Source organism: Hyla sarda, chromosome 4 (assembly GCF_029499605.1).
Source record: "Hyla sarda isolate aHylSar1 chromosome 4, aHylSar1.hap1, whole genome shotgun sequence".
NCBI lineage: Eukaryota > Metazoa > Chordata > Amphibia > Anura > Hylidae > Hyla > Hyla sarda.
Window position 1 is genome coordinate 54692590 of NC_079192.1, and position 13320 is coordinate 54705909.

Genomic DNA, 13320 nt, shown 5'->3' on the forward strand with positions numbered 1-13320 from the left:
CTTTGCACAGCACATTATGGTTTCTCCTAGTCATTCACAACACTTGCATAAATTACAGAATAATCTGTCCGCAAAGCCGGAAAGGTTAATATAGCAATGGCTCTTCACTGCAGTGCCGGGCACTCCGATGTCAATAGGCTCTTGGCTGTGTCTGGTAATGCATTTCAGGCCTGTTCACTTGAATAGGCACCGCAGTCTTCTCATTTGCCCCGGTACTGTGCAGCCAGACTGTTATTATAGGTAGGTTTGGCACTTTTCTTGCAAAAATATACCGACCATGCTAATTTGCATAATTGATTATATATGCGTAACATCACAGGATACACATATTCAATGAAAATTTTGTCCTATTCTGACCCCTTTAACTTTTTTATTTCTCATTATAAGGCCCTGTATGAGGGCTTATTTTTTGCACCCCGATCTATAGTGTTTAACAGTACTATTTTTGTCTAGATGTGACTTTTTGATTTTTTTTTTTTAAATTAAATTCGGAAGTTGCAGTTAGTTACTAACTACAGCTCCCAGCATACCCGGACAGCCGTTGGATAAATACCAGCCATTGCATTGCCGGTATTTTTAATATAAAAATACCGGAAGAGCGATTAAAATACCGGCTTTGCCAGTAAAATACCGGCCAGGTGGCAACCCTAGTCATAGGGTCTTACATAGAGCCTTGTAAATAACACCTTATGACACATTCACTGCAGGCAAAGATTCTGTGGGAAGTAGGTATCGGCAGAACAAGCCGATGATAGGACCACTCAGAAGTGCGCCGTCTCCATAGACCGCAATGCATTTCCGAACGGATTCCACTAAAAGAATGAACATGTTCATTCTTATGAGATCTGAGATCCGGAATTTCAGTGGCAGAAATTCCGTAGTGTACATGGTGCGGCAAAAAAACAATGGGAGGCTGCTGCTTTGTAATTTCAGATAGAGGAATTTCGCTCGCAAAATACATAGGGCGAATGGGCCCTTAGACTGAGTTCATAATACTGTGTGAATGGTCTGGGTCAGATTGCGCCTCAGTGAAAAACAACACTCACACACCATTTCTTTATATAATTGACCAAAATTCTGTACTGATTAATTTCTTAATATACCTATATACAGTAGTGGTTTTAGAGATTTCTTTCCTGATACAGAGCTAATCCCTTGCATAGACCTTTTGCTAAGTGACAACGTTCTTTTCAACTGCAGCCACCACTAGAGGGTGCTGAGGAGCTTACTGCATACTGTTTATACTATGAACACAATATTTAAACAATATGCAGATAGCTTCTTAGCTTCCCAAGTGGAGGCTGCAGGCAGATGGAATTTATTTCTATACCTGCAGAAGGTAGGAGATTTGGAGCTCTGCCATAAAACTCAGCATGAAATGTCATACTTCAAATGAATAGGGTGTTATAAGGGGGCGGTTCACCATAAAGTATGTAGAGATTCCCTTGTTGAGTCCTTAACTCTTAATTAATCGTACTCTTAATAAAGAATCTGTTAACAAAGTATCAGCGATTTATCGTACATTGAGATCATTTTCAGCTTTACACTTGGGCTTTCAGAACCTTCTCTCGGCTCTATGCCGTGTTAATGAGATGTTGGTTTTGCACATCGCTGTATAAACAGAGGTAATTAACTTGTTTCATTAGGTTTCCATTGACAGACAATTAGCGCTCATTTACAGCCCAAGTGCTATAGTCTGCATCGCTATGGTATTTGCATGCTGTCTTTGCATTTAATAGGCCTGAGATATCAGGATAACAGCTCAGTGAGTATATGGTCTATGAGAATATTCCCATGAACAGAAAGCCTGGATATTTCCGGTCTGCTTCGTTCAAGAGTGCGCCAGGTTTCCAGGTGATACAATAGTGTCTTGGAGGACATTTCTGTAATAATTACTTTGTTCTCAGGCCTATTTCTCTTAAATGCAGTTAATGCATAGATTAAAGGGCATCCCTATGCAACATTAATCTCCACTATGATGTCATAGTATAAGTGATGTCATCATGACTGTGACATCAAACTTCTAACTTCGCTTCTCGGCCTTTTGGCTAAGATCAAGTGTAGTATCTGTTCTTATCAGTGGTTTAGGATTTGGCCATTGATGTGGGATGGATGCTGCATGGAGGGAGCAGGTGTACCAGGGCGTTCCGGGGATGGTTCTGAGGAATCAGCTCGACGGCTGCTCTGATGTGACCTGTTTCCTCCGGGTCTCGCCATGAGGTAGAGGGGTGTAGAGCCGAGGTACTTCCGTGCCTCGGGGAGTGGTGACCCTGAGGTGCCAAAACTCACTGGGTGTTATAACTCACTGAGTGAACGCACTGCACCATTACTCTTCACCTTTGGCACTCACCCTTGGTATTCCGGCCCTTTGGCTAAGATCGGGGAAATTTTTATAGATCCAGCCGAATGACCGGGCAGTATATCTGCACTTCATTCACTTATTTTTTTTTTATATGTTACTGTGCCACGTTTCGTGTTTTTCTTTGTACACAGGATGCGCTAGGCCTTCTGGGTGTCCCTCCTGGCGGTCCAGGGGAGGTGTGTGTGGCCACTAGGTTTCTCACCTCCCTGCAATCCCTGGGCATCTTGGCTTCGGTCAAGATACCATCAGTATACGGCTCCTTGGCTGATCCCTTGGTTAACGCCTAGGTTGAAGCCAGGAGCATTTTTGGCCCCTTAGTAGCTTCAGCGAAAAGGGGCATCGAACCTGGATCCCTGCAGGTGCCTTTTGGCCTGGAGGTGAAGGGTAGGTTTGTTGGGGGGCCTCTCTACTGTTGGAGAAGGGCTTAGCGATAGACCGCATCCTTTGTGCACTTTTTTTAGTGTGACACATTTGCACTTTTTCAGGCACTTCGGGTGATAGAGAGCACTTGCCTCGGCTCTTACAGAAAAAAAATCAAACTTCTAACTTCGCTTCTCGGCCTTTTGGCTAAGATCAAGTGTAGTATCTGTTCTTATCAGTGGTTTAGGATTTGGCCATTGATGTGGGATGGATGCTGCATGTAGGGGACAGGTGTACCAGGGCGTTCCGGGGCTGGTTCTGAGGAATCAGCTCGACGGCTGCCCTGATGTGACCGGTTTCATCCGGGTCTTGCCATGAGGTAGAGGGGTGTAGAGCCGAAGGAACTTCTGTGCCTCGGGGAGTGGTGACCCTGAGGTGCCGAAACTCACTAGGTGTTATAATTCGCTGAGTGAAAGCACTGCACCATTACTCTTCACCTTTGGCACTCCGCCTTGGTATCCCGGCCTTTTGGCTAAGATCGGGGAAATTTTTATAGATCCGGCCGAATGACCGGGCAGTATATCTGCACTTCATTCACTTATTTATTGTTTTTTTTTTGTATGTCACTGTGCCACGTTTTGTGTTTTTCTTTGTACACAGGATTGGCAGGATGTGGTAGCCCTTCTGGGTGTCCCTCCTGGCTGTCTAGGAGAGGTGTGTGTGGCCATTAGGTTCCTCACCTCCCTGCAACCCCTGGGCATCTTTGCTTCGGTCAAGATGCCATCAGTATACGGCTCATTATCTGATACCTTGGTTAACGGCTAGGTTGAAGCCAGGAGCACCTTCGGCCCCTTAGTAGCTTCGCCAAAAAGGGGCATCGAACCTATATCCTTGCAGGTGCCTTTTGGCCCGGAGGTGAAGGGTAGGTTTGTTGGGGAGGGGGCCTCTCTCCTGTTGGAGAAGGGCTTAGCGATAGACCGCATCCTTTGTGCACGTTTTTTTAGTGCGACACGTTTGCACTTTTTCATGCACTTTGGGTGATAGAGAGCACTTGCCCCGGCTCTTATAAAAAAAAAATCAAACTTCTAGCATGCTAACTATGTAATGGTAGCTATGTAACACATTATTGCTCTTAAAGGAGAACTCCGGGATATACAACTTATCTCCTATCCTAAGGATAGGGGATAAGTGTTGGATGGCGGGGGGGTCCGACCGCTGGGACCCCCCATGATCTCCCGAACAGTGCCCCGGCTCCCTGCATGGAACGCGCATTTTCGATCACAGCACGAAGCTGGAGATTTCCAAACCCAAGGGGCGAGGCTTAATTCCCCCTGCTGTGTCTTCTTGTGTAATGTAGAGCGGGGGGTGTGAAGTGAGATTTCCGAACCCAAGAGGCATGGCTTAATTATCTCCTGCAGATGTGCTATCTCGGGCTCCGCCTTCGCAGAGGGGAGGAGCGGTTCGGTTTTTGCATGGGTTCGGAAATCTCACCTCACACCGGCATGCCCCCTCCATACAGTTCTATGGGAGAGTCAGAGATTGCCTAGAGCAGCGCTTTGGCTCTCCCATAGAACTGTATGGAGGGGGCTTGTTGGCCGCAGCTTCGTGCTGTGGTTGAAAATGCTTATTCCATGCAGGGAGTCGGGGCAGCGTTTGGGAGATCGTGAGGGCCCCCAGGGGTCGGACTCCCCGCAATCTACCACTTATCCCCTATGCTTAGGATAGGAGATAAGTTGTATATCCCGGAGTTATCCTTTAAAGAGGTTAGTCCAAGATTCAAAGTTATCCCCATCTAAAGGATAGGGGACACCTAGCTAGCAGACCACTTGGATCCTCACTGATCATGGAATGATGGTCAGTTTTTCACCAAGACACATGCACAGCCATTGCTACATCCAATGTGACTTCTGAATGTATTTGAGCTCAGCACCGAACAATGTTCAAAAACCTCAGAGAATAAATGGAGCACAAGCCGAGTATGCACTTCACTGCTCTATTCACTCGGGGAACAACTGACCTTCATTGCCACGATGGGTGGGTATCCCAGGAGTCAGGCTTTCATGGATCAGCTAGTTATCCTATGGGCAGGGGATGACTTAAAGGAGTAGTCCAGTAGTGAACAAGTGGTGAACAACTTATCCCCTATCCTAAGGATAGGGGATAAGTTACAGATCGCGGGGGGTCCGACCGCTGGGGCCCCCCGCGATCTCCTGTACGGGGCCCCGACAGCCCGCGCGAAGGGGGCGTGTCGACCCCCGCACGAAGCAGCGGCCGACACGCCCCCTCAATACAACTCTATGGCAGAGCCGGAGTGCTGCCTTCGGCAATCTCCGGCTCTGCCATAGCGATGTATTGAGGGAGCGTGTCAGCCGCCGCTTCGTGCGGGGGTCTACACCCGCTATCTGGCCGGAGAGCCTGGCCCCCGTACAGAGAGATCGCAAGGGGCCCCAGCGGTTGGACCCCTGCGATCTCAAACTTATCCCCTATGCTTAGGATAGGGGATAAGTTTTTCACCACTGGACTACCCCTTTAAGGGTACGTTCACACTGAGGAATTGGCAAGGAATTCTCTCTTAAAAATTCTGCAGCCGACTTTGCGTGGAATTTGCGTGGAATTGATGCGGAATTCCGTGCGGAAATATAGGAGGAAACAGTTTTTTTTTTTTTGCTGGAAGACAACCACCGATTAGAATTTCCCTTTATTTTTATTTTCTCTTTACATGGAATTTCTGCGCAAATTCCGTGCGGAACAGCGTCAGGCTGAAAAAAATAATTTCATTGATTTCTATGGGACAAAGATGTGGATTCCGCATGAAGAAAGAAAATGTAGTTTTGCGTTAGCTGGAAGCACCCCTGGTTGGGAAACACTGACCTATACTATATACTACTATACTATATACTTGTAGTTTTTGTGTGTGGCAGCTGCTGAGCTACGGGCTGTATCAGAGCACAGATTGGGGCGCAAAACCACAGATTGGGGTGCAAAACATGAGCCCTCATACAGGCCCGTATGAGGAAAACTAAAAAAAGGGTAAAGGGGTCAGAATAGGACAAAGTTTCTCCCCCATATCTGTATCCTGTGATGTTACACATTTATAATTAATTATGCAAATTACCATGGCCGGTATTTTTTGGAAAGAAAGGTGGCAACCCTAATTTATTGACTCAGAAGTCCCTAAAAGTGTGTATCTCTATTCAAAAATAAGGAAAGATGCATTGCTCAAGGCAGGCGGGGCAGAAAGTAGGTGCAAGAGTTTCCTTCCATAATTACATACACGGATCTCAGTGGTTTTTTCAAACTATGGTTTCCTAGAATCACCCCATTTCAGAGTAATTCGTAGTGTTCCAGGATCATGGTCCCTGCACATATTTAGTGAACCCCTAGGTTTGGGTAGCCTACAATATGACAGGTTCCCATTGAAGGGTTACTCCGCTCCCCAGCTTCCGGAACATTGAGTTCCGAACGCTGTGTGTAGGCTTCCGTGTTCACGCCCGCCCCCTCGTGACGTCACGGGATACCCCCTCAATGAAAGTCTATGGGAAGGGGGCGTGATGGCCGTCACCCCCCTTCCTATAGACTTGCATTGAGGGGGCGGGATGTGATGTCACATGACGGAGCGTGACATCAAGAGGGGGTGGGCGTGAACATGGAAGCTCGCACACAGCGTTCGGAACTCAATATTCCGGATGCTGGGTAGCGGAGTAACCCTTTAAAGGAGTACTGCAGCCATAGACAACTTATCCTCTATCTGCAGGATCTCCGATACTGGGACCCGGCACTGCCACGGTTCTGCGTGGCTAATGCTCTTGTCGTCGACCTCACTAAGAGGTCGACAGACAAGCTGTCCCTCCATTCAGCTCTATATGAGAGGTGGGATGCATGAACGCTGCATCTCCGCCTCTCCCATAGAGATACATGGGTGGGGCGTGTCGGCCGTGGCGTGCAATCCAGACTACCAAGCACAGGCAATAGGTACAAGAAATAAATGGATGCACTCACCCGGAAAACTTGATAGCAGAAATCTTTATTCACATACGGAGATAGTGTACAGCGGGTAGACGCAGAGGAGCGACCTCGCAGCGACAGGCTGTTTCCTGCGCTCTAAGCACAGAGGAGCGACCTCGCAGCGACAGGCTGTTTCCTGCGCTTAGAGCGCAGGAAACAGCCTGTCGCTGCGAGGTCGCTCCTCTGCGTCTACCCGCTGTACACTATCTGCGTATGTGAATAAAGATTTCTGCTATCAAGTTTTCCGGGTGAGTGCATCCATTTATTTCTTGTGCCTATTGCTTATATTAATAGTTACCACTTCACTAGTTGTATACTTCATGTCTAACTACATTTCCTAAGGATAATGTTATATCCTTATTTTCTGTTATTTTATTTATTTTAAAAACATATCTATGACGTAATAGCATGTAAAATTTTGATTTATTGTTTAAAACCCAATAAGAATTATTTGAATGCAAATCGACACAGGAACATCCTTCATGCTGCAGAACAGTCATGAACATAAAGACGGTCACTCTGTACATGGATGTTGACTTATGCTGAGGCCCAGACGTTCATATGGTTTGACTAGTGAGGCCAGGAAATAAAAATTTGAGAAGCCCAGATTTAGGGACTGAGGGAACATGGAATCCCCATCTCACTCCATCAGGTTTTCTATATTTCCTAAAAGGGGTTATCCAGGAAAAAACTTTTATATATATATATATATATATATATATATATATCAACTGGCTCCAGAAAGTTAAACAGATTTGTAAATTACTTCTATTAAAAAATCTTAATCCTTTCAGTACTTATGAGCTGCTGAAGTTGAGTTGTTCTTTTCTGTCTAAGTCCTCTCTGATGACACGTGTCTCGGGAACCGCCCAGTTTAGAAGAGGCTTGCAATGGGGATTTGCTTCTAAACTGGGCGGTTCCCGAGACACGTGTCATCAGAGAGGACTTAGACAGAAAAGAACAACTCAACTTCAGCAGCTCATAAGTACTGAAAGGATTAATATTTTTTAATAGAAGTAATTTACAAATCTGTTTAACTTTCTGGAGCCAGTTGATATTTAAAAAAAAGTTTTTTCCTGGATAACCCCTTTAAATTGGGTCAATATGCAATTTCGGCAATGATAAATATATCATCCTACACAGTGAATAAACAGAATTTCCCAGCACAGTACTGTTTCCGGTCAAGCACTATACTGGTTATGCAAATTAACTTCACTTGAATAGGGTTGTATTTCCCAGCAGTGGTGTACAACATATTGTTTAGCTTAAAGGGGTACTCCCGTGGAAAACTCTTTTTTTTTTTTTTAATCAACTGGTGCCAGAAAGTTAAACAGATTTGTAAATCACTTATATTAAAAATTTATAATCCTTCCAGTACTTTTTAGGGGCTGTATACTAAAGAGAAATCCAAAAAAGAAATGCATTTCCTCTGATGTCATGACCACAGTGCTCTCTGCTGACCTCTACTGTCCATTTTAGGAACTGTGCAGAGCAGCATATGTTTGCTATGGGGATTTTCTCCTGCTCTGGACAGTTCCTAAAATGGACAGCAGAAGTCAGCAGAGAGCACTGTCGTCAAGACATCAGAGGAAATGCATTTCTTTTTTGGATTTCTCTTTAGTATACAGCCCCTGAAAAGTACTGGAAGGATTAAAAAAATTTAATAGAAGTGATTTACAAATCTGTTTATCTTTCTGGCACCAGTTGATTTAAAAAAAAAAAAAGGTTTCCACGGGAGTACCCCTTTAATATTCCAGCCCTCATTGCCCCATTAACCCCTGTCACACCTCCGTCAGACTGATGCCCCATATTTGCCATTGTCTGAATGAGATCTTACATGGTCTTCCCACCTCATGAGTCCATAATATGGAACTTTAGGGGACACACGTACCATCATACAATGTCCTCGTAGTGTATGAAGTAATAGGAAGAATGGTTGGCTGTTAGGTTGGGTCTTCACGGAGAAAAATAACAACTCTCCACATTTGCAGTCCACACACCAAGCCGCACGTACATGGGATTTTCATAAGATTTTGTAAGCATTTCTCAGTTGACATATACGGTATTAATAAGAAAAGTAGCATGCAAGTCACCCATCACTCGATGTTGAAGCTCTAACACAAGAAGTCTGTATGATGCACCAGCCAAAGCTTACAGAGCAATATCTGCATTATATCAAGCATCGCTCTACAAGTCATTAACTTAGCCACGCCTCTCATTAGCATAATGCATAATATAACAGGCTTCTGCAATACCTCTCTGGGTCATTACAGCCGCATATATCCAATATTTTTGTCCGTGTGCTTGTTTGCACGTTGTGTGTGTGTGATCGTCTACTTGCACGTGTTATTTTTTTATTTGTGTATGTCACACTCCTATGTTCCTATGTGAATTTGTACTGGAAATCCCATGGATGTGTACATACACTTACAGTGTTTATATGTGAATCCCATTTGTATGAATGTGTGACCCTAGTTATTGGCAGTGGTTCGTATTTCCCCCTTTACTATCTTCAGGAGAGGAGCCTCCAGACTTTAGGCCTCCTCCCACAGGACCGCGGGAGCCTGACGAAGATACAGATATGGAGTACAAACTGGACCAGGTGTAAGTACTTATAGACATTATGTTATGTGTCATGCTGGCAGCCTATCACTACTGAGGCTTCAGGAGACTGAAAAGGCTAGGTTGCCAGGGCCGACTCTGCCTATAGGCAAAATAGGCAGCTGCGTAGAGCGCCCTCTTGATAGGGGGCACCGCTCTGCCTGCCACAAGAAAGTTAGACAACCAGCATCTAAACCACTTGTTCGAAAAGGAGGTTTGTTACAGTGTAACACCCCAGTAGTAAGCTAATTACATAAGGAGGGGGCTTGTTACAGTGTGTCACCCCAGTAGTAAGCTAATTACATAAGGAGGGGGCTTGTTACAGTGTGTCACCCCAGTAGTAAGGTAGGGCATGAGCGCGCCAATGGGCGGAGTCTAGGGGGCGGCAATAGTAGCTATTGCCTAGGGTGACAAAAATCCTTGAACCAGCCCTGTCAGTGGCACGCAGTGTGGTGCCAGGTGAGGCAATGATGCTACAGGGTCTGGTGGTATTAACCCTTGGTTTATCGTGACGCCAGGTTGCGGTTTGCTTAGTATAGAAGGTCCTGCCGCCAACCGGCCCAAAAACGTCAGGGAATAAATGGAATGTCCACAGCAGGATTTATGAGATAACTGGAACTTTTACTTAACTTCTTGAGAAAACAGTCTTTACAAATATACAGTTTCTCCTGAGGTAACCGGGATGCAGGTTCCTCACAGGCTTTGCTGGGACTAATAGTCTTGAGCTTTAAGCAGGCCACGGTGCTACTAATTATAGGATTTGAGTTGAATAGTAGTCACTAGGAATTTGTAGATAGATCTTGGTAACTTACGGTTTTAGTGGCTGCTGGTTCTTTAGGCTTTGGCCTAGTTGAGATGAATTGAGATGTGCTGATTGTGCTTGGCTTGATAGTCCGGAACTAAGAGAGAGAATTTAGAGACTACAGGCCCTTATATACTAGGGGGACTAATCCCATTGGTTGTCAAGCCTGGAGGTCCTGAGCCCGGAGAACACTGGTTACATCACATGACAGTATCATATGACCCAGGAAGGTCCTATACATTTATACAACTTTGTACCTAATTGTATACATATTGACCAATATATACTATATCTTTAATGCATTATGCAAGGCGAGTAAAGGGTAAACCCTGCAGAAGAGCCCTGTGGAATGGAGGGACCACAGCAGTATGCATGCCACCCAGCTTTTCCAGTCTCCCGAAGAGCATAATTTTCCTCTCCCACAAGGTTTATGTAGGAAGACTGGGCAAAACTAGGTACTCAGCTAGTTTATATTATACAACTTTTAGTTTTGTGTCTCACAAATAATCCTGTGTGCTTTCTTCATACAGAGTTGGATCCCCTGCAATACCCAGAATTCCCTGTGTCACTCCAGAAACAGTCATACTCAAAAAGGAGGAAGATGAACCGGTAAATACTGTCAACATATGCGGGAATGTAACATCATGCCTGCCAACATTTCAGATGGTTACAGTTCATTGTACGAAAGAAACAGCGGTCGCGCCCCCTTCCCATAGACTTTCGTTGAGGGGGCGGGCGAGACGTCACAAGGAGGCGGGCGAGACGTCACAAAGGGGTCGGGCGTGACGTCACGCCCGCCGTCCGCGAACACGGAAGCCCGCACACAGCGTTCGGAGTAATGAACTTCCGGATGCTGTGAGTGGAGCTCCGAACTGCAGGGCAGCGCACAACCCCTTTAAACAACAGTCTCTTAAAGGGGTACTCCTGTGAAAAACTATTTTTTGTAGAACGTTAAACAGATTTGTAAATTACTTCTATTTAAAAATCTTAATCCTTCCAGTATCCTTCCTTATCAGCTGCTGTATGCTCCACAGGAAGTAGTTTTCTTTTTGAATTTCCATTCTGTCGGACCACAGTGCTCTCTGCTGACACCTCTGTCCATGTCAGGAACTGTCCAGAGTACGAACAAATCCCCATAGAAAACTTCTCCTGCTCTGGACAGTTCCTGAGACAGACAGAGGTGTCAGCAGAGAGCACTGTGGTCAGACTGAAAAGAACTTCCTCTGGAGCATACAGCAGCTGATAAGTACTGGAAGGATTAATATTTTTAAATAGAAGTAATTTACTAATCTGTTTAAAGGGGTTATCCAGGAAAAAAATATTTTTTTATATATCAACAGGCTCCAGAAAGTTAAACAGATTTGTAAATTATTTCTATTAAAAAATCAATCCTTTCAGTACTTATGAGCTGCTGAAGTTAAGTTGTTTTTTTCTGTCTAACTGCTCTCTGATGACACGTGTCTCGGGAACCGCCCAGTTTAGAAGCAAATCCCCATAGCAAACCTCTCCTGCTCTGTGCAGTTTCCGAGACAAACAGAGATGTCAGCAGAGAGCACTGTTGCCAGACAGAAAACAACAACTCCACTTCAACAGCTGATAATTATTGAAAGAATTAAGATTTTTTAATAGTAATTTACAAATCTGTTTAACTTTCTGGAGCCAGTTGATATAAAAAAAAAGTTTTTTCCTGGAATACCCCTTTAACTTTCTGGCACCAGTTGACTTAAAAAGTAATGTTTTTCACCAGAATACCCCTTTAACAGAATAATAGTCTCTTTGGGGGAATTGTTCTCTGTGTCTGTGTTCATCACAGTTGTGGCCTGATCGCTCAGTATTTCAGCCAGTCTTGCACACCCAGTAGAAGAGTGTTGACTAATGGGGTCCTGTTTTACAGTTTTCTGCCTTAGGGTGCGTTCACACTACGGAATTCCCGCGAATTCCACAAGCGAAACTCCGCGAGCGGAATTCCGCGGTGTGAACTTAACATTAGTATGAATGGGTCTCCGCGAGACCCGTTCACACTGCGAAATTTCCACGGCAGACAATCACGCTGCTGAAATTGTTCCGCGCAAAGAAAGAACATGTTCATTCCTTGCATGGATTCCGCGAGCACTGCATAGCCGTCAATGGTGACGGCTCAGTGCCCCATGGCCCTAGCACCGAATCACCTCCTGCGGCGGCCCCCAGGCGGAATCTCCGCTCGCGGAATTCAGCGAGCGGAGATTCCGCAGTGTGAATGTACCCTTAGTTCAAGGAGAAAGCTCTAGAGCTCCTACAAGGAAAACACTGTTCCCTGGTACAACAAAGCCAACTTGAATGCTGGCAGCTAAGACTGTGCCAATGTAAGAGCTCAGGCTCACTCTGGCACTGCTCCAGTTCTTGCTGCTCACTCTTGGCATTTCTCCGGCTCTTGCAGCTCACTTCGGTGCTGTCCCGGCTGTTGCCCTGCACATTGGCACAGCTGACAGACTGGGACACTTCTTTAGGTGAGCACCTTGCAGGGACTAAATATTGGTCACTCTCAAAAAGTAGACCTTGCATGAGCAAAGTGGGAGAATTGGGTCAGCAGAGGGACATTGGTTAGATATGTAGTACTATCTTGCAATGAAATAACACTTATTTTTTAATGACGCAGTTACAATATGCAAACCAACCAATGACGCAGTTACAATATTCACACCCCTATACCCCACTGCTTATTTGTCTTGTTGAAGACATTCTGGTTTAGCTGATATTCCCTGGTCATGATTCAAGGCTCCTTTATGAGACAGACGTTGACTTACAGGGTAGCTACCTCCACTGTGGCTGAACAGTTTTCTTCTGTCTGGAGGAAAGCTAATTTTGCATAGGAGATTGTGCTTAAAGGGGTACTCCGCCCCTAGACATCTTATCGTGATGGTCCGCTCTCGGCTGCGGCACCGAAGACATCCGGTGCCAGGAGCGAACTTCGCTCCATGCCAGATGACTGACGTTGCAGGCTGGAGGCTCTTGACATCAAGGACATGCCCCCTCAATGCAAGTCAATGGAAGGGGGCAGTCATGCCCCCTCCCATAGACTTGCATTGAGGGGGCGTGGCCGTGACATCACAAGTGGGCATGGCCGTGACGTCACGAGCCTCCGGCACTACACCCGTCACTCTAAACGAACGCCGGGTGGATAGAGGATAAGATGTCTAGGGGTGGAGTACCC

The 13320-nt window shown here is 45.6% G+C and overlaps 1 protein-coding gene and 2 pseudogenes across 7 annotated transcripts in view; all 3 read left to right on the top strand.

Annotated features, from left to right (window-relative positions):
- Positions 1 to 13320, top strand: part of ANK1 (ankyrin 1) — a 353544-nt gene that overhangs the window by 268830 nt on the left and 71394 nt on the right. For all 7 annotated transcript variants that reach the window (XM_056570987.1, XM_056570992.1, XM_056570991.1 and 4 more), the window contains 2 exons: positions 9244 to 9331; positions 10661 to 10739. In XM_056570987.1, the coding sequence (XP_056426962.1) occupies positions 9244 to 9331; positions 10661 to 10739 (167 nt within the window). The remainder of the gene's footprint in view (positions 1 to 9243; positions 9332 to 10660; positions 10740 to 13320) is intronic.
- On the top strand, positions 2029 to 2199 carry LOC130267886 (U2 spliceosomal RNA; annotated as a pseudogene).
- Positions 2910 to 3018, top strand: LOC130267889 (U2 spliceosomal RNA; annotated as a pseudogene).